Source organism: Rhinoraja longicauda, chromosome 1 (genome assembly GCF_053455715.1).
Source record: "Rhinoraja longicauda isolate Sanriku21f chromosome 1, sRhiLon1.1, whole genome shotgun sequence".
In the NCBI taxonomy this organism is placed as follows: Eukaryota; Metazoa; Chordata; class Chondrichthyes; order Rajiformes; family Arhynchobatidae; genus Rhinoraja; species Rhinoraja longicauda.
This window is the reverse complement of record NC_135953.1, coordinates 125788905-125816870: the sequence shown is the minus strand read 5'-3', so window position 1 is coordinate 125816870 and position 27966 is coordinate 125788905. Positions and strand designations below refer to the sequence as shown.

At 45.8% G+C, this 27966-nt stretch overlaps 1 protein-coding gene across 3 annotated transcripts; it reads right to left on the bottom strand.

The window, feature by feature from the left end:
- Window positions 1-147: 147 nt before the first annotated feature.
- On the bottom strand, window positions 148-27966 carry LOC144600610 (uncharacterized). 3 transcript variants are annotated; one of them, XM_078412400.1, is made up of 7 exons: window positions 27638-27966; window positions 25629-25708; window positions 24002-24093; window positions 22391-22466; window positions 22166-22260; window positions 3765-3837; window positions 148-1960 (listed from the first exon to the last, which is right to left on the bottom strand). In XM_078412400.1, exons 1-7 carry the CDS (start codon window positions 27928-27930, stop codon window positions 1764-1766), a joined length of 906 nt encoding a protein of 301 aa, XP_078268526.1. In that variant the 5' UTR covers window positions 27931-27966; the 3' UTR covers window positions 148-1763. The 3 variants fall into 3 exon arrangements, with proteins under 3 accessions (XP_078268526.1, XP_078268536.1, XP_078268546.1); XM_078412420.1 differs by lacking the exon at window positions 3765-3837 and having other exon boundaries at window positions 1796-1960; XM_078412410.1 differs by lacking the exons at window positions 22391-22466; window positions 24002-24093.

The following is a 27966-nucleotide window of genomic DNA, read 5'->3' as shown; positions in this document are numbered from 1 at the left end:
GGTTTTTGCAGTCCGTTCAACTGAATTGGATTGGCCCCTGTGGATTCCTCATGGCTCTACCACATGAGAAGTTAGTTACTCTGGCCATGAGCTAATGAATGATTTACTTTCTTATACTAATTTAGGTAAAGGATAAACTGGGGTTTGAACTGTTTTTGTACCTTCAGTGTTCATTGTCAACACCCTTCTTGCCCACTTTTTTAGACATGCGTTTCTAACTTTTTAAGCTTCTCTTTTAACTTTTGACTGTATATGAGGACTTTTGATAAGCAACAATGCAAAGTTCTCAATCTTTAAACGTTGCAGCATTCACAAGTAATGTTTGCTTTTCTACTCTAGATCACAGAAAGGTTACAGTATGGAAAGGTCCACGAAGTCCATACTGACTCTAAGCAATAGCTCATAATCTCGTCTTTCCTTTCTAGTCATAATATTGTGTTGCCAAACAAGTCTCCTAGTATCCCACTCTACCTATATCCCTGACTGATTTTCTGATGCTGATTTCCTAACACTGTCTCTGTTTGTGGCCACCTATTGTTCAGCTTGCTGTATCAATATTTGCAGTTTACATCACTGATCCATCTGGTGTCCTTGTCTTGAGCTTTGCCACACACTTCCAAAACCTGTCTGCATTAGCTATCTTTTGTGCTGGAAATCCTTGATTAGCCTACTTTAATGCATCCGTCTTTCCAACAGCCCAACTCCAAAATTAATAAATCCATGATCTCCTTATTCATTTCTCAAAATATTTATTTGAACAGATACTTTGAACCATGAAGTTACAATTTCTCTAAAGTTAAGTGGTATAAATCGGATGCACAACTTTGACTTGATGGTTTACTGTGGCATTGGTGAGTTGCAAAAACTTTTTTTAGTAAACCACTAAGCCTCGTTGTGTATCCTTTATTTACATAAAATTTCTATGTGAAACGTAGAAAGTTTGAGATTATGCCAAATTAATCATTAACAGTGCTGAATTATAAATGATTGATTCTTACATAGGTTTTCTTTCACAGCAAAACCAACTTCACTTTGTTGAGGTATTTATCTCAATAGGCAGGAATTAGTGGAGATATCAACGGTATGGTTGTAGAACTGGATTTTCATTAACTTCAAGGCGGGGAAAAATATTGTAATCCAAATGGGCTTGAGAACAATATTGCAGAATGCAGGGCCAAATTGGTCCCCAATGATGAAGCAGAGGGAAGTGGAAAATTAATTGTATTAAAAGATTACAGAAGGTGGAGAACAACTAGAGAAATTTAGAAATGTTATGAATTTTGAAGCCATAGCAGTATAAATAGCATGAATGGAGAATCCTTTTAAAAGTGGAGTTGGTTCTATTCAGTGAAAGCATTGAGCTATGAAGCATCATTTGAAATGTGCCATTTTGAAAATTGATAAACAAAATGAACCCCTAACCTGATTGCACTATTTGGTTGGAATCTCTTTCACTGCAGGGGGGCAAGTCCTTGTCATGCCCTCTCTGGAATGTGTCTCTTGTACGTTTGGGAGCTCAAAAGTGCTTGTTTTGAGAAGTTTCTTGTGTTTCTGCTGTTATATTATCTCCTTCCATGCTCTTAAATCCAATGATAATCTCAAACTAGTTCATTGGTGGCATCAATAATCACTATTTAAGTAAATGGTATGTGATTTTTATTTAAATTGGCAAAAATGACAAAGATTATCAAAAACTTTTCCTTCTAAAAACATTTGAATATGATATTTTTGATGACATCTTGGTTTGTATCAGGTTCTAACTTTCACGTTTGTATTTTTCTGTACTGAGTGTGCCACGGCTGGGTCACCCACTCTGGGTGTATTTGATAATCATAGATGTATGGCTTGGACGTCATCTCACACAGGCAGGCACAGTTTGCCAGTTGAAAACGAGGACCTTGTACATTTCGAGGATTGATACGAGAGAGAGTTCTCACTAGCCGTTCCACTGCCAAGGTTTCTGTGAAGGGAAAAAAAAAACTTTAGACCAGATTTAAGAAACATCTTAAGGAACAATTTGAGGGAGAAGAGTGGGTAAAAAGATAGCGAGTGTATTTCCAGAACTTAATCTTGACAATTGAAAACAAGTCTGCCAAAATATCAGCATGGTAAGGGGACGATAGATAGCATAGTGATTAAATTGCTTGACGTCTGGACCAATGACCCAGTGATATGACTTCAAACCCTACAATGGCAGCTGGGGGGTTTTAATTCAAGTTATTTAATAAGTAATGAATTTGAGAAAAAAAATGATTACAGTAATAGTAATCTTGAAGCTGGATTTGTGCAATAATTTGTTCAGGACCGGCTAATGAATGACCCCAGACAATACGGGTAGGGAGAAACATAATTCTCATTTAGAGGATCTTTAGCAACAGAAAATGCTGTGATACACACAACAGTGAAAACATAGGGGTGAAAAGTAATCTGGCATGACAACAAAATTGAGACTTGATTCAAGAGGTTGGATACCAAAGTCGAGAATAACTCATGCACAGTTAAATGGGATCTCATTTGTAATTCTGATATGTCACGCAGATATTGAGTTATGACATATCCCTTTGACCCATCAAGTCCATGCTGATCATTTCTAGAATTAATGGTTGAGCCATGAACTACAAGAAGGTTTGATGGATGGGAGAGGAGGGAGTAAATCAATTAGTTGTCCATGAGGCACATAAATGCCAATACTAATTGGATGGGCAGCACAATGTTTTTTTTTTTTTATTGCAGCTTCTATACTTGTCTTATGAACTGTTCCACTTGCACAAGAATTCTCTCATTATTGACTGATAATTGAGATGGTCACTTTGGTGATAAAATCTCAAAGCTGAGGCGATGAAAATAAAGCAAATCTGAAAACCATTTACAACCTGGCCAAGAAAGATCGGTACATGGGTATTATACTTCCTTTTGCTGGCTCTCTCAAAGTGCTCCATCACTGTCCATAGCCATAGACTCCAGTAACATCCTGATAAGCGATGTTATGCCAACTGATCTATAATTCCCTGGTTTCCTTCCTATGATATTTAAATGACTCATCTTTCTTAGATAGAAGAATCGTATGCAAAGATGTTCAACCTAAAGGAATATTTCCGAATCAAGTGATTACATTTCAAGCGTCTGCACTGTTCTCACCTATAATCTTACAGAAAACTTGGAAGCAAGTTACCTGCTCAGGGGGATTTCTCTTTCCACCATGCCATTATTTTCTTCATTACTTCTAATTTACATGCATTTGTTGTGAAAATTCTGTGCGTGTTCAGTATTAGTTTCCCTGGTTTATCTGGCATGCTCTCCTCTTCTGCTATTATAAATATCCATGCCAAGCAGTTAGTATCTGGCGCTATTTTGTTTCATGTTAATGGCATCAGCAGTTTTTATCAGGGTGATGTGGTTCCTGGCATTTTCAAGATAACTGTTGTTGGCAGAAGCTTTTCAGGTGGTGGCTGGAATCTGGAGCACACTGCCTTAATGGGTGATGGAGGCAACCACTCTCACAAAATTTAAATGTCCAGTTGAACATTTTGAATTGTTAAATCAGAAGGCTACGGACCAAATGCAGGTACATGGATTCAGCATAGATAGATACTTGATGGCTGGCCTGCATATGATGGGATTAAAAAGCCTGTTTACGTGCTGTACAACTATGAATAATCTTAAAATAAATCCGATTAAACGTTAATGTTAGTGTAAGATAAAATACCTACAACACAAGCTGGCTTAAAGTTATTACCCATGGTTTCCAACTAATAATAATTTACCTTCATTTTTAGCTTTCTGCAACCAGTGATTAATTGAAGTAATGTATTGGCACTTGACAAATCTGGACAGCGCCTAATAATGAAGAACAGATATGAACCATAAACCATATTAATTGAAACAACTTTAACTTCAAACAAAATGATATTTGTTGTCACTGAAGAGTCTCAATGAACTTTATTCCACTTTTTCACGTTGTAACATCGAGAAATGTATCAGCAGTTTACGGCCAACAGCAATCAGTTAACATTTGTTTTAAACTATATTAATTGAAGGTGGATGATAGCTGTGCAAACATCCCACAGAAGCAACCCAGGAGGCAAAGGAATGAAAGGGGGGATTGTCCTGTAATGCCCTCTTGTGTCTAATCACAGTACGTTTTTAAAAGTAACATGTAATATAATGTATACATTCACAAACAAATGTAGTCATATCATTAAAGGTATGCTTGACATTAGGATATTGTTCACATTTCCAGCCACAGTACAAATCTGTACTCTGCCTATATTGTAAACTAGGAAAATAATTGTCCACATTAATGTTTACTCAGAAATTTGTATGTAGGTGGGCCCACTGTTGGGTTCAGAAGCACCTTTTCACTTATCTGTAGGATCTGGTTTAATCCTTTCACTCACATTCTCCCTGATTTCATCCAATGAAATCCATCTTCCACCCTGATTCATCTTCCTTATTTCCCATCCTCTGCCTTCTCCATCATGGTCTGGTTTGGCTTAGCCACCAAGCACGACATCCGGAGGCTGCAATGGATCGTTCGCACAGCTAAGAAGGTTGTTGGCTGCAACCTTCCCCCCCATTGACGAACTGTACACTGCAAGGGCCAGGAAGCGAGCGGGCAAGATCATCTCTGACCCCTCTCACCCTGGCCACAAACTCTTTGAAGCACTTCCCTCTGGAAGGCGACTCCGGACTGTCAAAGCAGCCACAGCCAGACATAAAAATCGCTTTTTTCCACGAGTGATAGTTCTACTCAATAACCAAAGTATGTAGTTTCCTTTTTTTGCTCTGGTTTATTTTCACCCACATGTTTAGACCATAATGTTGTATTCTTGTTGTTTTGATGTGTTTATGCTTTATTCTTAATTGTTAACTGTATGTTTGTGTTGTCATTTGTGCGCGGAGCACCAAGGCACATTCCTTGTATATGCACATACTTGGCCAATAAACATTCATTCATTCATTCATTAATTCATTCAAAACGTCAGCATGCCAGTGCAACAAGTATTTAGGAATGCAAGTGGAATATTGGCCTGCATTGCAACAGGTTGGTGTTAAGAAATCAAGAAGAATTGTTATAATTGTACATAGTATTGGTGAGGTTCGATCAGGAATATTGCGTACAGTTGTGGTCTCCTTATTTTAGAAAGGGTGAACTAGTATTCACAAAGCTATTGCTTGGGATGAGATGGTTATCTTTTAATAAACAGCTAAAAATGCCAGTTCTGAGTTCTTTAGAATTCATAAGAATGAGGGGTAATCTTAATGAAGTATATGAAGTTCTGAAGAAGATATGTTAGGGTAAAGGTTGAGTTATTTCTGCTAGTGGGAGAATCTCAAATGAGATAACATTACAAGGTATGGGGTAGTCATGTATTAGGAAGGTGCACAGGAATTTCTTCTTGCAAGGGGGTGGTGAATCTCTGGAATTGTCAGGAGTCCACATCCTCGGAGGTACAGTATTTAAAGAGGTGAATAACATTTTCTAAAGATTAGGAACTAAGGGAAACTGCCAAAGATCAGCCATAAAGGGGCAGCTTTGAGGGCTCTGGTGGGCCATAGCTCCTCCTATTTTCCTGTGTGCTCTTGTCATCCACGCACCCTTAAATTGTTTGGCCCCAGACCCAATCCCACGGCAAAAAAGTAAATCAGTGATCCTTTGCTGAATCTGTGCACTGGATATTGGTTTGCGCTGCCACTGTTCTAAGGATATAAGAATCATGATACGATACAATAGAACTTTATTTATCCCAGGAGGGAAATTGATCCGCCACCTGTCATAAAACACAAAATGCATGAAACATGAAATTAAAGTGGAAAGGATTGGGGATGTGCAAAGATTGGGGGGGGTCAGTCTACCCCACGACAGAAAGGGGAGGAGGAGTTGTACAGTTTGATAGCCACAGGGAAGAAAGATCTCCTCCTCCTTCTCCTCCAGAAGCAGGAGAAAGTCACTTTGCCCTCATTCACACTCCTCCTCCACATTACCATCCTACACCAACCTCAGATTCCTTAATTTTCTTGATAATCATGAATAACAGAGTGGATGAATAACAAAGGGAGTGAATTCTGAAGAATTAACACCAGCAGAGTGGTTATTAATTTTGATCTGTGCCTTGATCGGCTGACTCCTTTTATTGATAATGTTGTAGCGACCATAGAGAATGGTCCAGGTCGTCGAACCCTCGGATTGGCCAGCGAGGTCACGTGGGAACGCGACCATAGGGATTGGTCCAGAGAGCGACATCGCTGATTGGCCAGCGATGTCATGTGCGCGTTTGGCGCCCGATTGAGTCAGTTCGGCGAAGTCTTCAAGGAAGACAGTAAGTTTGTATTGGTTGTCCTTTACCTTGTTGTTTAACTCTGTATCCGAATATTGCGGCTGCAATAAACTCCTCTTACAACCAACAAGTTTCGGACTCGCCATATTGGTGACCCCGACGTGATCTGGACGATCACCGACTGAGCAGGAACCCGACGCCTCATTGACGATGACCGAGCAGGGCACACCGGAGTCAAGCGCGGCAGGCGTTCATCTACCGTTGTTTTGGACGCACGCACCGCAAGCTTGGTTTATCCACGCCGAGGCTCAATTTCATATAAAGAAGGTGTCGGACGAATCCACGAAGTACTTCTACCTCGTCAGCGCTCTATCGCCGGACACAACCAAGCGCGTGATGCGGTTCATCGTGAATCCACCTGCGGAAAACAAGTACGAGGCCATGAAGAAAGTATTACTGCGAACCTTCGGGTTTAATAAGCATGGTGGTGCGGCAAAACTTCTGCACCTACCGGATCTTGGAGACCAACTGCCTTCCGTCCTCATGGCCGAAATGATGATGCTAGCCGGTGAGCATACGGATTGCCCTATGTTCGAACAGGCATTCCACGAGAAACTTCCCGAGGATGTCCGACTGCTGCTCACGGATTGTTCTTTTAAGGACCCCGAAGCATATGCAGCGAAAGCGGACGCGCTCATAGCGGCAAAAAACAAGGCGAGTGGTTCGATCAACAAAGTCTCGACATCAGTGACCACGCCACAGCGACGGCAAGATGGCGCCATGTCTCCCGCCAATTCTCAGAAAGCCCGCCAAAAAGATCCGCACAAGCGCGGCTGGTGCTATTATCACCTACGATGGGGTAACGAATCCCGCAACTGTCGTTTGCCTTGTACCTTCGCGGGAAATGCCTCGGCCGATCGTACATAGGGGCAGTTACGATTGGCCAGAACCGGCGCCTCTATGTCCATGATCGATTCACGGACACAGAATTTTTCGTAGACACGGGAGCCATCGTCAGCATAGTGCCGCCGACCGACCTCGAAACCAGATCGGGTAAGACAGGTCCCACCCTCATCGCGGTTAATGGCAGCCCAATTCGCACTTTCGGTACACGGAAGATGTCCCTTGTGTTAGGCCTCCGCACGTACGAATGGCCATTCATCATAGCCGACGTCAAACAAGCGATCCTGGGCGCAGATTTTCTCTGGGCTTTTTCACTGGTTCCTGATGTCCGCGGTAACGACCTCCGACCCTCCGCCGAAGATGAGCACGTCGCTCCGACAATCGCCTCCTCGCCCAGCCCTACTGTCCAGGCCGTCGTCGCGGCCCCCGACTCGTATGCTGTGATTCTGGCAGAGTTTCCGGAGCTGCTCGTCCAACGTTTTGACACGCCTTCGGCTAAGCACGGTGTGGTCCATCACATCCGCACCGAAGGCCCTCCCGTTTTCGCTCGGGCCAGGAGACTACCGCCAGACAAACTGGTGGTGGCAAGGGCGGAGTTCAGGAAAATGGGGGAAATGGGAATTGTCCGTCAGTCTGACAGCCCGTGGGCCTCGCCGTTACACATGGTCTCCAAAGCATCTGGGGGGTGGAGACCATGTGGCGATTATCGGCGTCTCAATGCTGTCACCACGGCTGATCGCTACCCCATACCGCACCTACAGGATTTTTCATCTGGGCTGGAAGGAGCGGTGGTGTTTTCCAAAATCGATTTGGTGCGAGGATACCATCAGATTCCGGTGCGACTGGAGGACATACAGAAAACTGCAACAATTACTCCGTTCGGGTTGTTTGAATGGTTGCGTATGCCTTTCGGTTTAAAGAACGCGGCACAGGCTTTCCAGCGACTGATGGACCGCGTGGGCCGGGGTCTACCGTTTTTGTTTATTTATTTAGACGACATCCTGGTAGCCAGCCCCTCCGTGCAGGAACACCAGGCCCATTTGCGGACCGTGTTCCAGCGGCTCCAAGACCACGGGCTCATAATCCAACCCTCCAAATGTCAATTCGGCCTTCCTGCTCTTGATTTTCTAGGGCACAGAATTACCCCTGCCGGCGCCTCCCCTTTGCCCGAAAAGGTGGAGGCTATCCGGGCATTTCCTAGGCCCACCACAGTAAAAGGGCTACAGGAGTTCGTAGGCATGGTTAATTTCTACCATAGGTTCGTTCCGGCAGCTGCGCGAGTCATGCGCCCACTCTTCCAATGCCTTGCAGGGAATCCGGTAGCGTTGTTGTGGTCCCCGACCGCTGAGTCGGCTTTTACAGCAGCTAAGGCAGCTTTGGCAGACGCCACCATGTTGGTCCATCCGAGCCCCTCCGCCCCCACGGCCCTGACGGTTGACGCCTCTGACGTGGCGGTGGGCGGGGTTCTGGAGCAGCAGGTCGGTGGCCGTTGGCAGCCTTTAGCGTTTTTCAGCCGGCAACTAAATTCGGCCGAGCTGAAGTATAGCGCATTTGACCGAGAGCTTCTGGCTCTCTATTTAGCTGTTCGTCATTTCAGGTACTTCCTCGAGGGCCGCCCATTTGTGGCATTTACGGACCACAAGCCATTAACATTTGCTTTTTTGAAATTGTCTGACCCATGGTCGGCCCGCCAGCAGCGGCACCTGACCGCTATCTCCGAATTTACCACCGATGTCCGTCATGTCGCGGGTAAGCTTAATGCCGTTGCTGACGCCCTGTCTAGACCTGCTTTTCCCCCTATTTCGGCGGTGGACTGCGAAGTGGATCCCAAGGAGCTTGCGGAGACACAGCTCCTAGAGGATACCGTTTCGTCCACCACTTCGGGATTGAAGTTGGCCCAGGTAGCTTGTGGGTCGGAGGGCACGAAAGTCTGGTGCGATGTTTCTCTTCCCCGTCCCAGGCCGGTAGTACCGCCCTCCCTTCAGCGCCGGGTTTTCGATGCCATTCATGGGCTGGCGCACCCGTCCATCCGCTCCACCTCTGCCTTGGTAGCAGCGAGGTTTGTCTGGCATGGCCTGCGGAAACAGGTAGCGGGGTGGGCACGTTCCTGCGTGCCCTGTCAGACCGCTAAAGTCCAGCGCCACGTCCAGCCCCCCGTACAGGATTTCGAGGTCCCGGCTGTTCGTTTTTTCCACATCCACGTGGATTTGGTCGGGCCTTTGCCTTCCTCCCGGGGCTACACCCACCTCCTCACGGTGGTGGATCGGTTCACCCGGTGGCCAGAGGCTTTCCCATTGTTTGATATTTCGTCAGCGTCTTGTGCTAGGACTTTGGCCCTTCATTGGGTAGCTCGTTTCGGGGTCCCGGCAGTTATTACCACTGACAGAGGGCCACAGTTCACTTCGTCCCTCTGGGCCGCGCTGGCAGAACTGTACGGGTCCAAGTTACAACCCACGACTGCATATCACCCCCAAGCAAATGGACTCGTAGAAAGGTTCCACCGCCAACATAAGGCGTCCCTCAGTGCAAGGCTTGAAGGCCCGGACTGGGTAGACCAACTCCCTTGGGTTCTTTTGGGCATCCGGACTACTCCTAAGCCAGATCTCGGTGCGTCGTCTGCAGAGCTAGTATATGGCTCGACACTTCGAGTACCCGGAGATCTGTTTCCGGACCCTTCAGACCTGCTGCCTACAGTCCCATCAGTGTTAGCATCTCTCCGGGAACGGGTGGGCTCCCTGGCTCCAGTTCCGACTTCACGTCATGGGTGTCCCATGGTACATGAACCGTCTTCCCTGAAGGACTGTGAGTTTGTTTTTCTGCGTAAAGATGCCCATCGCGCCCCGTTGCAGAGGGTCTATCAAGGGCCGTTCCGGGTTTTACGTAAGGGAACGGCTACCTTCACCTTAGACATGTGCGGCAAGAGTGAGCTCGTCTCGGTGTCCCGGCTCAAACCTGCCCATTTGGACCCGGATCAACCAGTCCTGGTCGGTCAAACCCCTAGGAGAGGCCGACCTCCGTTAGTTCCGCTCAGTACGGGACCCCCCGTTCCGACAGTTCCTCCAGGACCCCCCGTTCCGGCAGTCCCTCCAGGACCCCCCGTTCCGGTAGTTCCTCCAGAACCTCTCGTTCCGGCTGTTCCGCCAAGTCCGGAACCTCCGGCTCCTGTGGTTCAGGCTGTCCCTCTCCGTACTCGTTATGGTCGCGAAATCCGGCTCCCTGCTAGGTTCCGCACCTCGGGTTCTGGGGGGGGGTCATGTAGCGACCATAGAGAATGGTCCAGGTCGTCGAACCCTCAGATTGGCCAGCGAGGTCACGTGGGAACGCGACCATAGGGATTGGTCCAGAGAGCGACATCGCTGTTTGGCCAGCGATGTCATGTGCGCGTTTGGCGCCCGATTGAGTCAGTTCGGCGAAGTCTTCAAGGAAGACAGTAAGTTTGTATTGGTTGTCCTTTACCTTGTTGTTTAACTCTGTATCCGAATATTGCGGCTGCAATAAACTCCTCTTACAACCAACAAGTTTCGGACTCGCCATACTGTGACCTCTGGCTGTGTACTCTCAGCTGGGGAAGCATTGCTGGAGATTTCATTCAGATCATGCTCTCAAGATAACCTGGCACAGTCTCAACAGACTGCGAACAGGCATGGGGAGGAGCAAATCAAACATGCTGAAGTGGGGATATACTGAAGATGCGGCAGACTGCGAGTGCAGACGGGGCCTCCAGACTATGGAACATCTCCTGAGCTGTGACATGTTGCAAGACACATGCACTGTAAAAGATCTTGTAGAGGCACTAAAATTTGCTCGCTATTGGCAAACAGTTGTGTGATGACACGAATAAATAAATAAATGCTCTCAAGTTTAGAAGAATGAGAGATGGTCTTCAGATCTGAGTAAGATGCCCTCCCAGGAATCAATCAGGTGAACAACCGCTGCATCCTTTATCACAAATGTATATTGATATTGTGGATGTGACCCCAACATGCATTATGTGGTTGGAGCAAGATATCTCCTGAGACTACAGGCCTTGTGCATTGTACCAGAGCCAAACATTAGCGGGTTGCTGACTGGCTGACTGTTTCCAGAACTTTCAGGCTAGTCAGATTTAACTCTGCCTGCTGAAAGCTGCTGGGTCATCCTTAAGACTTTGACCCTCTTCTCAAGAACATATTCTTGACATTTTAAGAAACATTTAGACAGGTACATGGATAGAATAGGTTTAGAGGGATATGGGTCAAGTGCGGGCAGGTGGGACTAGTGTGGATAAGGCATGTTGGTCGGTGTGGGCAAGTTTCCACGCTTTATGTCTCTATGGCTATAACAGTGATGGGTGCTGGATGTATGGAACAAGCTGCCACAGGAGATAGTTGAGGCAGGATTATCCCACCATTTAAGAAACAGTTAGACAAGTACATGGATTGGACAGGTTTGGAGGGATATGGACCAAACACTGGCAGTTGGGACTAGTGTAGCTGGGACATGTTGGCCAGTGTGGGCCAGTTGTGCCGAAGGGCCTGTTTCCACACTGTATCATAAGTCATAACTCTGTAAAGGGTGAGCCTTGTCTGCCACAGTGTTCATGGGTGCCTTTTGTTGTCGTGCTGCCTGCCTGCAGCATCATCATGAGGGAGCTCTGGCATGACATTAAGAGTTGTTCTATAGAAGTGTGGCCATGCAGAAGACGTCTCCTATAGTTCTTTGACATTCCCACCACCTGTCACATTTCCCCCCCCCCCCCCCCACCTTTTTTTGCTTTTCACAGGGGCCATTCCATCCGTGACTCCCCGATTCACCCGTCCCCCTGCGCTGATCCCTCGCCTTCCTCCTGCACTCTCCCGTGCAACAGTAACACAACAACACCTCTCCCTACATCTCCAGCCTCACCACCATCCAGAGACCAAACTGCCCTTCCGGCTGAGGCAGAGATTCATCTGAACCTCCTCCAGCCTTGTTCCTGAATTTAACACTTGCCATGTTTAACACGCATGTATGGTTGTTTGGAAAATAGTGTTGGAGTGCCAGGATGGGAAATTAATGTGCACAGCGAACGCCTCCCAAAATATGTAAAGCTGGCAGATCTTAATACTTAGTTTAGTTTAGATTAGAGATACATCATGGAAACAGGCCCTTTCGACCCACCGGGTCCGCGCCGACCAACAATCCCCACACTAATTATTATCCTATACCCACTGTGGACAATTTTTACATTTACCAAGCCAATTAACCTACGGACCTGTACGTTTTTGGAGTGTGGGAGGAAACCGAAGATCTCGGAGAAAACCCACGCAGGTCACGGGGAGAATGTACAAATTCCGTGCAGACAGCACCTGTAGTCGGGATCGAACCCGGGTCTCCGGCGCTGCATTCGCTGTAAGGCAGCAACTCTACTGCTACGCCACCGTGCCGCCCTCATAGTCATGTACAACATTAATCTTTGGCCAGTGTTGTTGCTCTGGAAGTCAATGCACCAGCCAACAGTCTGTCCCACATACACGCGATTGAAATTAAAAATTCAGCAGCGAAACCTAACTAAAGTCATAGACTTGAAGAGTTGGACAGCATGGAAACAGGCTCATCAGCCCACACCAGCCATGCTAATATGAATTAAACGTCTTTTTATTTTAATAAGTATGTGACTGAAATGGAGCAACCACACTTGGTGTCTGTAACTGTAAGGGCACTTTGTTACACTGCGTTTCACAAAAATCAGTCAACCTGGACTGCCCTGGCTTATTTTCTACAGACGAGTTACAAAGTATTATGGCAGAAACCAAGAAACAGGTTGCCTGCCTGTTCCCAAGTCAGATGTGTCATCTAGAAAGACGAAAAGGATCAAAAATATAACCAAAGACCGTCATTAGCTTTCATGCTAAAATAAAAAAAACTATCAAGAGTTATATTACAGGATCTATAGATGTCTTGAATGAATGCAAATTAATAATGCCACCCATTTTTGGAAAAAAAAAATCATAAAGCACGTTATTTTCTAAATGGGGAGGAGCTGCGTGGTAATACAACGCAAAGGGACTTGGGGGTACTAGTACAGGAATCACAAAAAGTTAGTATGCAGGTGCAGCAAGTGATTAGGAAGGCCAATGGAGTCTTAGCCTTTCTTGCCAGGGGGATGGAGTATAAAAATAGGGAGGTTTTGCTGCAGCTGTATACAGTATTGGTAAGACCGCATTTGGAATACTGTGTGCAGTTTTGGTGTCCATATTTAAGAAAGGATGTACTTGCTCTGGAGGCAGTGCAGAGAAGATTTACACGGTTAATTCCAGGGATGAGGGGGTTGACATATGAAGAAAGGTTAAGTAGGTTGGGACTTTTCTCATTGGAGTTCAGAAGAATGAGAGGCGATCTTATTGAAACGTATAAGATCGTGAGGGGCCTTGATCGGGTGGATGCGCTAAAGATGTTTCCGATGATCGGGGAGACCAGAACTAGGGGGCATAGCCTTAGAATAAGAGGGGGCTCTTTTAAAACTGAGATGAGGAGAAACTTGTTCACTCAGAGGGTGGTTAGTCTGTGGAATTCGCTGCTTCAGGGAGCTGTGGAAGCAGGAACGTTAAATAAATTTAAAACGGAAATAGATTGTTTTTTAATAGACAAGGGGATTAGGGGTTACGGGGAGCGGGCAGGGAAGTGGACATGAGCTATTGTTAGTATAGTAAGACCTGAGTAATCTCCTGGACAAGTTTCGATTGCCTAGCTTGGGGTCGGAGAGGAATTTCCCAGATTTTTTCCCCAAATTGGCCTGGGTTTTTATCCGGTTTTTCGCCTCTCCCAGGAGATCACACGGTTCTTTTGAGTGGGAAGAAGGGCGATAGTGGGAAGGGGGTTGGGGTAGGATCAGCCATGAATGTATTGAATGGCGGAGTGGGCTCGAGGGGCCGGTTGGCCTACTCCTGCTCCTATTTTCTTGTGTTTTTGGGTTCTTGTGTTCTATGTCAGTGAGGCAGAGCCATGATTACAAGCTGGCACTGAACACCCTGCACCTTCCAGAGTAACTTCAGTCAGAGAGTTGTAAATCTGTGGAATTCTCTGCCTCAGAAGGCAGTGGAGGCCAATTCTCTGAATACATTCAAGAGAGAGCTCTTAAGGATAGCGGAGTCAGGGGGTATGGGGAGAAGGCAGGAACGGGGTACTGATTGAGAATGATCAGCCATGATCACATTGAATGGCGGTGCTGGCTCGAAGGGCCGAATGGCCTCCTCCTGCACCTATTGTCTATTGTCTAAAACATCAGCATCCACTTGATCTATTAATAAAGCAATTAGGTTTATGCTTTTAACAAAATGAACTTCAGCACTTTAGCAGCATTAAAAATCAAAGGAAAGAATTAGTCACCACAAGATAAATATCACAGCACAAAAGAAAGCAGCAAATGATGCAACCTACTTAATGAAATGTTATCTTGCTGACCAGGTACTAAACTGCTTCCCTTTCTTCTTTATCTACTTAACAATACAGAATTTATCCAATGTTTGTTCACAAGGTGGTTCACCCGTTTTTACTGTTGCAAAGTGACAGATTATGACTGTTTACACTTAGAAAAGTTTAATGATGATTTGAAGTTAGCTGTTCAAACTACTGATACGTGTGAAAGGGTAGTTTTATTTATAGCTCCAGAAAACATCCAGAATGACAGTCATTCCTGCCTTTGCATAAATACTTGAACTTAGGAATTGAGCCTACATAGTGTAAATATGATGGCCAACATAACTTCAAATGCTTGGACGCTGGATGGCTCCTATAATAAAAGCTGCAACATTTGTCATTGGATGACTACTTCAAAATGCAGTGTGGAAACAGGCCCTTCGGCCAACCAAGTCCAGAACGACCATCGATCACCCGTACACTAGTTCTTTGTCCTACACACTAGGGCAGTTTACAGAAACCAATTAACCTACAAACATGCAGGTCGTTAGAATGTGGGAGGAAACAGAAAGACCAGGAGGAAAACCCACCGGGATCACAGGGAGAACATGTAAACGGGTTCCATCGGGTGGCGCCAGTGGCCGCCTCCCCAACAGTCTGCCCTTTCTACTGTTTTTCTTATTTTAAGTATGTTATGGCGAGTCCGAAACTTGCTAGTTGTAGACGAAGTTTATTGCAGCCGCAATACACGAATACAGAATCAAAACAACAAGTTACAGGACAACCAATATAAACTTACTGTCTTCCTTGAAGACTTCGCCGAACTGCTAAGTCGGGCGCCAAACGCGCACCTGACATCGCTGGCCAATCAGCGATGTCGTTTGCTGGACCAATCCTCATGGTCGCGTTCCCACGTGACCTCGCTGGCCAATCCGAGGGTTCGACGACCTGGACCATTCTCTATGGTCGCTACATGACCCCCCCCAGAACCCGACGTGCGGAACCTAGCAGGGAGCCGGATTTCGCGACCATAACGAGTACGGAGAGGCACAGCCTGAACCACAGGAGCCGGAGGTTCCGGACTTGGTGGAACAGCCGGAACGGGAGGTTCTGGAGGAACTACCGGAACGGGGGGTCCTGGAGGAACTGCCGAAACGGGGGGTCCTAGGGGAACTGCCGAAACTGGAGGTCCCGGAGGAACTGTCGGAATGGGGGTTTGTGGACTGGGCGGAACTAACGGAGGTCGGCCTCTTCTAGGGGTTTGACCGACCAGGACTGGTTGATCTGGGTCCAAATGGGCAGGTTTGAGCCGGGACACCGAGACGAGTTCACTCTTGCCGCCCATGTCTAAGGTGAAAGTAGCCGTTCCCTTACGTAAAACCCGAAACGGCCCTTGATAGACCCTCTGCAACGGGGCGCGATGGGCATCTTTACGCAAAAAAACAAACTCACAGTCCTTCAGGGAAGACGGTTCATGTACCATGGGACACCCATGACGTGAAGTCGGCACTGGAGCCAGGGAGCCCACCCGTTCCCGGAGAGCTGCTAACGCTGATGGGACTGTAGGGAGCAGGGCTGAAGTGTCCGGAAACAGATCTCCAGGTACTCGAAGGGTCGAGCCATATACCAGCTCTGCGGACGACGCACCGAGATCTGGCTTAGGAGCCGTCCGGATGCCCAACAGAACCCAAGGGAGTTGGTCTACCCAGTCTGGGCCTTCAAGCCTTGCACTGAGGGACGCCTTAAGTTGGCGGTGGAACCTTTCTACGAGTCCATTTGCCTGGGGGTGATATGCAGTTGTGGGTTGCAATTTGGACCCGTACAGTTCCGCCAGCGCGGCCCAGAGGGACGAAGTGAACTGTGGTCCTCTGTCAGTTGTAATAACTGCCGGGACCCCGAAACGAGCTACCCAGTGAAGGGCCAAAGTCCTAGCACAAGACGCTGACGAGATATCACACAATGGGAAAGCCTCTGGCCACCGGGTGAACCGATCCACCACCGTGAGGAGGTGGGTGTAGCCCCGGGAGGAAGGCAAAGGCCCGACCAAATCCACGTGGATGTGGAAAAAACGAAAAGCCGGGACTTCGAAATCCTGTACGGGGGGCTGGACGTGGCGCTGGACCTTAGCGGTCTGACAGGGCACGCAGGAACGTGCCCATCCCGCTACCTGTTTCCGCAGGCCATGCCAGACAAACCTCGCTGCCACCAAGGCAGAGGTGGAGCGGATGGACGGGTGTGCCAGCCCATGAATGGCATCGAAAACCCGGCGCTGAAGGGAGGGCGGTACTACCGGCCTGGGGCGAGGAAGAGAAACATCGCACCAGACTTTCGTGCCCTCCGACCCACAAGCTACCTGGGCCAACTTCAATCCCGAAGTGGTGGACTGGTACGTCGAAACGGTATCCGCCAGGAGCTGTGCCTCCGCGAGCTCCTGGGGATCCACTTCGCAGTCCACCGCCGAAATAGGGGGAAAAGCAGGTCTAGACAGGGCGTCAGCAACGGCATTCAGCTTACCCGCGATATGACGGACATCTGTGGTAAATTCTGAGATAGCAGTCAGGTGCCGCTGCTGGCGGGCCGACCATGGGTCAGACAATTTCAAAAAAGCAAATGTTAATGGCTTGTGGTCCGTAAATGCCACAAATGGGCGGCCCTCGAGGAAATACCTGAAATGACGGACAGCTAAATGGAGAGCTAGAAGCTCTCGGTCAAATGCGCTATATTTCAGCTCGGCCGAATTTAGTTGCCGGCTGAAAAACGCTAAAGGCTGCCAACGGCCACCAACCTGCTGCTCCAGAACCCCGCCCACCGCCACGTCAGAGGCGTCAACCGTCAGGGCCGTGGGGGCGGAGGGGCTCGGATGGACCAGCATGGTGGCGTCTGCCAAGGCTGCCTTAGCTGCCGTAAAAGCCGACTCTGCGGCCGGGGACCACAACAACTCTACCGGATTACCTGCAAGGCATTGGAAAAGTGGGCGCAGGACTCGCGCCGCTGCCGGAACGAATCTATGGTAGAAATTAACCATGCCTACGAACTCCTGCAGCCCTTTTACTGTGGTAGGCCTGGGGAAAGCCCGGATAGCCTCCACCTTCTCTGGCAAAGGGACAGCGCCGGCCGAGGTAATTCTGTGCCCTAGAAAATCGAGGGCAGGCAGGCCGAATTGACATTTGGAGGGTTGAATAATGAGCCCGTGGTCTTGGAGCCGCTGGAACACGGTCCGCAAATGGGCCTGGTGTTCTTGCACTGAGGGGCTGGCTACCAGGATGTCGTCTAAATAAATAAACACAAAGGGTAAACCCCTGCCCACGCGGTCCATCAGTCGCTGGAAAGCCTGTGCCGCGTTCTTTAAACCGAAAGGCATACGCAACCATTCAAACAACCCGAACGGAGTAATAGTTGCAGTTTTTTGTATGTCCTCCGGTCGCACCGGAATCTGATGGTATCCTCGCACCAAATCGATTTTGGAAAACACCACCGCTCCTTCCAGTCCAGATGAAAAGTCCTGTAGGTGCGGTATGGGGTAGCGATCAGCCGTGGTGACAGCATTGAGACGCCGATAATCGCCACATGGCCTCCACCCCCCAGATGCCTTGGAGACCATGTGTAACGGCGAGGCCCACGGGCTGTCAGACTGACGAACAATTCCCATCTCCTCCATCTTCCTGAACTCCGCCCGTGCCACCACCAGTTTGTCTGGCGGTAGTCTCCTGGCCCGAGCGAAAACGGGAGGGCCTTCAGTGCGGATGTGATGGACTACACCGCGCTTAGCTGAAGGTGCGTCAAAACGTTGGACGAGCAGCTCTGGGAACTCTGCCAGAATCGCAGCATACGAGTCGGGGGCCGCGACGACGGCCTGGACAGTAGGGCTGGGCGAGGAGGCGATTGCCGGAGCGACGTGCTCGTCTTCAGCAGCGGGTCGGAGGTCGTTACCGCGGACATCAGGAACCAGTGAAAAAGCCCAGAGAAAATCTGCGCCCAGGATCGCTTGTTTGACGTCGGCTATGATGAATGGCCATTCGTACGTGCGGAGGCCTAAAGCAAGGGACATCTTCCGTGTGCCGAAAGTGCGAATTGGGCTGCCGTTAACCGCGATGAGGGTGGGACCTGTCTTACCCGATCTGGTTTCGAGGTCGGTCGGCGGCACTATGCTGACGATGGCTCCCGTGTCTACCAAAAATTCTGTGTCCGTGAATCGATCATGGACATAGAGGCGCCGGTTCTGGCCAATCGTAACTGCCCCTATGTACGATCGGCCGAGGCATTTCCCGCGAAGGTACAAGGCAAACGACAGTTGCGGGATTCGTTACCCCATCGTAGGTGATAATAGCACCAGCCGCGCTTGTGCGGATCTTTTTGGCGGGCTTTCGGGGAATTGGCAGGAGATGTGGCGCCATCTTTCCGTCGCTGTGGCGTGGTCACCGATGTCGAGACTTTGTTGATGGAATCACTGGCCTTGTTTTTTCCCGCTATGAGCGCGTCCGCTTTCGCTGCATATGCTTCGGGGTCCTTAAAAGAACAATCCGTAAGCAGCAGTCGGACATCCTCGGGAAGTTTCTCGCGGAATGCCTGTTCAAACATCGGGCAATCCGTATGCTCACCGGCTAGCACCATCATTTCAGCCATGCGGACAGAAGGCAGTTGGTCTCCAAGCTCCGGTAGGTGCAGAAGTTTTGCCGCACCACCATGCTTATTTAACCCGAAGGTTCGCAGTAATGCCTTCTTCATGGTTTCGTATTTGTCTTCCGCAGGTGAAGTTATGATAAACCGCATCATGCGCTTGGTTGTGTCTGGCGATAGGGCGCTGACGAGGTAGAAGTACTTCGTGGAATCGTCCGACACCTTCTTTATGTGGAATTGAGCCTCGGCGTGGATAAACCAAGCTTGCGGTGCGTACGTCCAAAATAACGGGAGATGAACGCCTGCCGCGCCTGATTCCGGTGTGCCCTGCTCGGTCATCGTCAACGAGGCGTCGGGTTCCTGCTCAGTTGGTGATCGTCCAGATCACGTTCGGGGTCACCAATATGGCGAGTCCGAAACTTGCTAGTTGTAGACGAAGTTTATTGCAGCCGCAATACACGAATACAGAATCAAAACAACAAGTTACAGGACAACCAATATAAACTTACTGTCTTCCTTGAAGACTTCGCCGAACTGCTAAGTCGGGCGCCAAACGCGCACCTGACATCGCTGGCCAATCAGCGATGTCGTTTGCTGGACCAATCCTCATGGTCGCGTTCCCACGTGACCTTGCTGGCCAATCCGAGGGTTCGACGACCTGGACCATTCTCTATGGTCGCTACAATGTGGTAATAGTATGTCTTAGTGTTTCTTGGTTTGTTTTATGTGGGGGATGAGGGGGAGGGGGGCATGCTGTCTGTACGTAGTTTGTACATTCTCCCCGTGACCTGCTTGGGTTTCTCCAAGACCTTCGATTTCCACCCACACTCCAAAAAAGTACAGGATTTGTAGGCTTCGTGTATGTGTAAATTGTCCCTAGGTAGGAAGAAGGGTCTCGACCCAAAACGTCACCCATTCCTTCTCTCTAGAGATACTGCCTGACCCGCTGAGTTACTTCAGCATTTTGTGTCTACCTTCCATGTTAATTGTCCCTCGTGTGTGTAGGGTAGTGTTAATATGCGGGGATCACTGGTCAGTACGGACTCGGTGGGCCAAAGGGCCTGTTGCTGCACTGTATCTCTAAACTAAACTAAAACTAAAGTTGTTTCCCTTTCCACAGATGCTGCCTGACTGCTGAGCATTTCCAGTATTTTCTCGTTTCATTTCAGATTTTCAGCATCGGCAGTTTTTTTCTGCTTCCCACCCAAAAATAACATACTTCTCTATTAATGAGCAGGACTGTTCATCAAATTGAATCGGAATGTGGCAGATAATCTTTCTGATCAAAGAGTTTTGGAAAAATGTTAAAGGCATAAACAACAAATCATTTACATGCATTAATAAAGAGGGTGGTGTGCCAGGCATAGTGAGAGCCACTGTGAAATACAATGACTTCCGTAGCCTGTGGTAAATTCTGCTCCGATTTTTGACAGCGGGCAAAGGAATTTCAAGCACACATTTATTTATTTGCACAGGTTGAACACCGATTATCCGGCACCCTCAGTTCCAGAGCCTTTCTGGATTATCTGTGTTTCTGGACTAACAGAGGTCACGCGATAATGAAATGACAACACACCCCGACCCGCTAGTGACACCCAACCCGTGTCTCTAAAGCACCTTGAAGTGTCGGAAACTGAAATAAAACAAACATAATATGAAAACTGAATGTGAATGGAATGACCTTGCGACCCATCCCCGGCTCCCACCTTCTCTCTGGCCGTTCAAAGCCCTGTTTTCCAATCCCACTCCCGACTCGCAAATTGCACCAGCAAGTCCTTCTTCCCCCATCGCACAGCACTTTGTTCAAGTCGCCACCCCCTCCCCCGCCCCAAATTTACCTATTAGTAGAAATTTTAAGTGATCAATTCCTGCATTATGAACATCTAATTAACTCATAGAAACATAGAAAAATAGGTGCAGGAGTAGGCCATTCGGCCCTTCGAGCCAGCACCGCCATTCAATATGATCATTGCTGATCATTGCTGTTCCTGCTTTTTCCCCATATCCCTTGATTCCATTCGCCTCAAGAGCTAAATCTAATTCTCTCTTGAAACCATCCAGTGAATTGGTCTCCACTGCCTTCTGTGGAAGAGAATTCCACTGGATATCATACAGTCATAAATGAGTTAGGTCCATCAAGTCTACACCGCTATTCAATCATGGCTGATCTATCTTTCCCTCCTAACCCCATTCCCCCACCTTCTCCCCATAACCTATGACACCTGTACTCTTCAAGTACTCTTGTACTCTTGTACATAGTACTCTTGTACTATTCAAAACTCTATCTCTGCCTTAAAAATATCCACTGACGGCCTCCACGGCCTTCTCTAGCAAAGAATTCCACAGATTCGCCACCCTCTGACTAAAGAAATGTCTCCTCATCTCCTTCCTAAAAGAACATCCTTTAATTCTGAGGCTATGACCTCTAGTCCTAGACTCTCCCACTAGTTGAAACATCCTCTCCACATCCTCTCAAAGCCTTTCACTATTCTGTACATTTCAACGAGGTCCCCCCTCATTCTACTAAACTCCAGCGAATATAGACCCAGTACCGTCAAACGCTCATCATAGGTTAACCTACTCATTCCTGGGATCATTCTCGTAAACCTCCTCTGGACCGTCTCCAGAGCCAGCACATCCTTCCTCAGTTATGGTGCCCAAAATTGCTCTCAATATTCCAAATGTAGCCTTGCCAGCGCCTTATGGAGCCGCAGAATTACATCCCTGTTTTCGTATACAAGCCCTCTTGAAATAAATGCTAGTATTGCTTTTGCAATCTTTTTAGATCTATTTAGATGTGAATGTGTCAAGTGTTAACTGTCAAAACATTGAATTAATTCTGCCACAATAACCATGTTTTTCCTGTGTTTTACATCGATAACATAAACTATCAAGCACTAATAATTTTCACTTCTGACTGGTGTGTGAATGGACAGAGTGTATCGGTCCTAGTAATAAATTGCTCTCACCTTGTAATACGAGTTACTTACTTGACTGATGTAGCTTTGCCTTGGAGTGTTGTTTCTTGTTATATCCACTGATGCACTGATGGCACAGTCCATCATTCTGTTCACAGCCTGGCGATCTAAAGAGCCAAGATAAGTCATGTTGTCATAACCTCTGTCAAACATTCAATCTGAAAATGTCAGAGGTTTTCCGAAACAGAAAATAACAATGGTTTCCGTTGGCTTAGGCTCGGAGCCACACCCGTTTACCTTTTTCATTGGCAAGCTTCATCCAGGCCTCTGCTACCCTGGCTGCGTTTGAGTTACTCAGGAGTGTCTGAAATGTCTGAACAGAACACAATCACATCAGTCAATTTTAGTTGTTTCTGATGGGAATGAAAAGAAATGCTGAAGAGATATGCATCACGAGTCGGACAACTGCACCCAACGTGCTCTGCTGATCAGGAGGGTACACAGAAATCACAAAATAACATCAGAGTTGTGAAAAGAAAAAATACATCCTTTAGACACATAAGCAGCAGAGGAAAAAATAAAGTTAGGAAAGGACCACTACAAAGCCAGAAAGGAAAGCTAATTGGTATTGACAAAGAAATTGTTCCAGCGTTATTACTAAAAATTGCTCCTCTTGTGAGGAAAAACGTTTTCAGTCAGAGAGTTGTGAATCTGTGGAATTCTCTGCCCCAGAAGGCAGTGGAGGCCAATTCTCTGAATGCATTCAAGAGAGAGCTAGATAGAGCTCTTAAGGATAGCAGAGTCAGGGGGTATGGGGAGAAGGTAGGAACGGGGTACTGATTGAGAATGATCAGCCATGATCACATTGAATGGTGGTGCTGGCTCGAAGGGCCGAATGGCCTACTCCTGCACCTATTGTCTATTGTCTATAAAGTCTAGGGGGAAAATTAAATGGATTAGTGAAGAACCGGTGTAAAATGAGTTCTTGATGGTCAGTGCAGACCAGATGGGATGAAGGCCTGTTTCCTTGTTCCATGATCTCTGACTCTGTATCCACGACCAAGGTTTTGAAATGGGCATTTCACTGGAAATTCTTAAAAAATAATTAATGCAATTGGGAAAATAAGGCAGAATATTGTTGACAACTTAGCACATCTAAAAGATGATAGAATCCCAGATCGGAATGGAATATACTAATTGATTACGAATGAAATTACAGGAGAGCTGATATAAAGATTAATATATACCTATAACGGTGGGAATGGTGGCCCGACCAATTTATGAACCTAAAATATGAAAAAAGGCCATTCCAACAGTTCCCAGTGACCTAGCAGTGAAGTGCAAACTCACTTTATCTCTCCAATTTCCCTGCCACCCCTGAACCATATTAAACCTGGTGCAGGATAAATAACATCTTTAACTTATCTGGAGATGACTGGTTGCAATAAATAAGGGAGGTTAAGCTGATTTGGTGAAAAAAGAATGAAAAGTTTTGCTTTTTAATTATACAAAATTGGTCTGAAATGTTTTATTTAAATGTTTTAGTTTTCATTGATTTTAATGTTTTAAAATTGTTTCATTTTTTAAACTTTTGCTTGCATGCTTTTCTGACTGTTGAGGATGTCCACATACGTCATGGTACATCAGACCAGGTACTTCTTTCATGAAGGATCTTGCCAATTTTAATGGGGATAAATTCTGCACTGAGTTCACAGTGATGTATGCTTAGAAGATTTGCTTCCAGAATCAATAATATTTATTTTTAATCATATTTTTAACTGCTTCAGTTATTTTAACTGCTTCATTTGCTGCCTGCCTAAATTCTGTTTATTCTGCTTTATTAGACAGGTATAAGGCCTAAACAGTTAAATATACAAAGCACCAAACTACAAATATTTTTTTACAAACCTCTCTGGTTCTGTTACTATTTACTGCTGCTTGTGGAAGTGGATGAGATTTACACCATCCTGGTGACTGTCTGAGAACTTCTTCCCATTTATCTGCCAAAAGAAGAATAACTGTGTGTAAAAACCCTTTCTCTGTCAATGCACAGATCACTGGGTACTGATATTTCTTCAGAGTGCAGGAAAAAATCTAGATTTTAAAATTTAAACAAAATAAGCATGTTGGAGATGTTGTGAACAGTCCGCATGTCTGAATTACTTAATTCAAGGTACATGTAATATTGAGCCTCATTATTATTGAGCAGATGATCTGTAGACACCCAATGGATTTCCCAGGATGTTTACCATTTAAAAAGGTGTTCAACTTTAAGCCAATGATGTAATCTGCGACCACTCTCTGCTAAGTTGTGTGTTCGAGAAGGGGCAACCAACATTAGTTTAGTTTAATTTAGAGATACAGCACAGAAAAAGGCCCTTCAGCCCACCGAGTCCACACCGACCAGCAATCCCTGCATATTAACACTATCCTACACACACTAGGGACAATTTATAATCTTTACCATCGCCAATTAACCTACAAACCTGTACATCTTTGGAGTTTGGGAGGAATCAGGAGCAGCCGGGGAAAACCCATGTGGTCACGGGGAGAACGTCCAAACTCCGTACAAACAGCACCCAGGGTCGGGATCGAACCTGGTTCTCTAGTGCTGTAAGGCAGCAACTCTACCACTGTGCCACCATGCTGCCCTCGAACAAAGAAAAGGAAGCCAAAGAGGAAGGAGGTAATTGCTTACCTCCCATCTGAGGAGGAATGGTAGCCAGGGAAGGAAATTGCGAAGATGTGATAAGTAAGGAGAGTGGAGAGCAGGGGTGAATGGGAGGAAGTAAGGATCGAAGAAAACATGACTTCTGTCAATTGGGATCCAGGAAAGCATGGAGCGCAATCTGGGATATAGTGACTGAGATAGGAGATACTGAGGTTATAATGGAGCAGACCATGGTCAGGAGGATTGTGCATGGCTTGCGTGTCTGATTAGGAAGAGCAATCCTGCATTCAATATTCACATGGGTATTTCTTAAAACAAATAATACATGGATGCACTCTGCAATAGTCAGTTTATAGCTGAATGTAAAACTACGAGTGGAATTAATATTCCTGAACTCAGGCAGCATGCAATATTAAACAGACCATTTCAAACAGTATTAGAATTGTTAAAGATTTAAAGGAACCATTTTATTCTGCCTTCAGTATTTCGTTTCAATGAAGTCAATAGTTTGCAAAAATGGGGTACAGATGGCAACAGATAATCCATCTGCCATCTAAACACGTGACTAAAGACAAATTTCTAACTACAATTTGCTTTCTTCCTTGTGTGCAGCTGCCGCACCTATAATAATCAATATACACTCCTCACTTGCCATGTTAGAGGTGGAGGCACTCACTTTTAAGCCAAAAATGGGCACTGGGTCATTTAATTTTAGATGTACTACACAAAATAATGACTTGTATCATATTAGGTTAAGGTTACAGAATTGTTACTTATTTTGGATATCACTGGGCTTTTGCCTATCGATTCATTCACAAAATCCTCTGCCGAAACATGCCACATATTAACGAGCTCTCTATGTACCTCGTGACGGCAAGATGGATGTACTTTTAGCTGTGTTGTAGTGTCTTGGAATTTTATGAAGACGTGTCACTAAAAATAACCTGAAAAATATGACAAATTACAGTTTGTTCATTTTTCAGTTTAAGACTGAATATTTGCACCCACAATAGTAATATAACATGCATACAAGCATATCAATTACAAGCAAGAATGGGTCACCTGGCTACACGAGCTTACCCCAAATTTTAATAATATCTTGAAAGATTGGATATCATGCAAAATAAAGCTTTTCACTGAACCTCGGTACACGTGACAATAATGAACCTAAACCTAATCTGCTTTGTATTTTCTCTTTTTCCAATTCAGATAAAGGGCATTAACTTGAAATATTAACTCTGTATTCCTTTTCAAGCATTTTGTTTTCAGATTTCTGGCATCTGCAGTTTATTTTGTTTTCATTAACTTCTCATGCCCTTGCTTATCATTCATTACCTATCTACCTCTGCCTTGAGTATTTGAAGTCTTTGCTTTCACCAGTCTTTGAGAACTAATTTGAAAGGCTGACAACTCAGAAAATTTACTCAGTCTTTGTCCTAAATGGATGACCCCTTATTTTTAGAAGCCAGTTTTAGATTCTCCACATCATCTCCACTTTGACCTTTCAAGAACCTTTGGGTCCTTGCTTACTTCAATCAAGTTCCCGCTGATTCTTCTAAACTCCAAATTATTCTGTCCAACCTTTCTTCAAAAGACAACCTGCCCATTACAGTGTTGCAAGAAAAGCCTTCTTTGAACTGCTTTCGATGCACTGGCATCCTTCCTTAAATAATAAGATGCACACTATACACAATACTCCAGAAATATAACCTTTCTACTTTTTTCAATTCCCATAACAATGACCATAATACTCTGCTAACTTTCCTACTTACAGATAATTCTGCTATAACGTGATGGATGCGTTGCGAGGAAACCTCGTGTTATAGAGAATCGTGTTCTAAAAACAATCATGTCAATGTGGAAGAGCTGATTAGGGGTTGGGGAGTTGCAGACTTGCAATTACAAAAGGTTTTCTTGCTGCAAGATTTTCAAATATAAAAGGTCTTTTTAGATTAGGTCATTAGCAGATTATTGGATTATAAGGGGCATCACATTCAAACCTTCTTGTGGTTATGCCTGTCAGGAAACTGCTGGAGAGAAATTGGGAGTGAATCAATAATTTCCTTTGCTGGAGAAAATTTTATTACTTCCACCATCTTACACATGGAAGTGAATTAGGGGCACAGAATTGTCTTGTTACTGCAAAGAGATTTAATTCTATATTAAGACAGTATCATTAATCATTATATATTCTTTAATTGAATTGTGCAAGTTTGAAATACTTGTAGTGGCCTGGACGTGGCCAGAAATAGGCTGGACGCCAGGCAGGTTTTGAAAGTTCTTTAATACAGATTGTGAGCATCCACTCACAACGAGTTCCACCGAAGGGATGAACACTCCCCAAAAAGCTCTGGGTAGAAACCCCGTAGCCTGTGGGCAGTCCCTCGTCCCTGTCCGTCAAGTGCCAAGGGGACTGACCCTAGGAGTGGCCTAATATCCAGGGACCGCCGCATACTTGTAATTCTATATCACAATGTTTTTTTTAATTTCAAAGTCATGGCATTACATGTTGTTCAAATATTTATTCATCACAATGAAGATATCTCCAACATTGCCATGGATGAAAATTCCCTGTGTACAGTATAGTGGAATCTATTTCATATTTAAATTTACAGGATGACCCAAAATGTTATTATCAGTCACTATGAATTGCTCCATTTTTGGATAATTTGATTAATTTGCAAAGTTATTGGGATCTGCAGTAATTACAATTAACCTTTACAATCACTCTCATTGCCTTATCTAAAGAAAATTAGGTTTCTGCTTACTAAACAAATGTTTCACTATCAGAATGCCCTTAACTAGTTTTTTAAAACTAAATATATACTTTAAAGGGCATTAAATGCTGTTAATTATTAGTAAATATTCCTTACTCTGATGGATGGGGTTTATTCAGTCTGGTTGGGGAGTGTGGTCGGACCAGGTTCTGAGTTGGTTCATCCAGTTGCTTTTTTTTATATTCAGCCGAGTAAGTAGTCACACTTTTCAGTCCATTTTCATGTTCTTCTCTCCAGACAGCACTTGCTTTGTGCTTAATTTTCTCAAATTCTTCAGCATCTAAACAACTGAATGGCATTTGAAAGTGCTTGATTTCCACCTGAGCAAAATATTTCTTCAGATACTTTGGAGGGTAAGCAGAGCGAGATTGCAGAGAGTTATTTGTCATCTTAAATATTCACTTGAGGAACAGAAACTTTGTTTT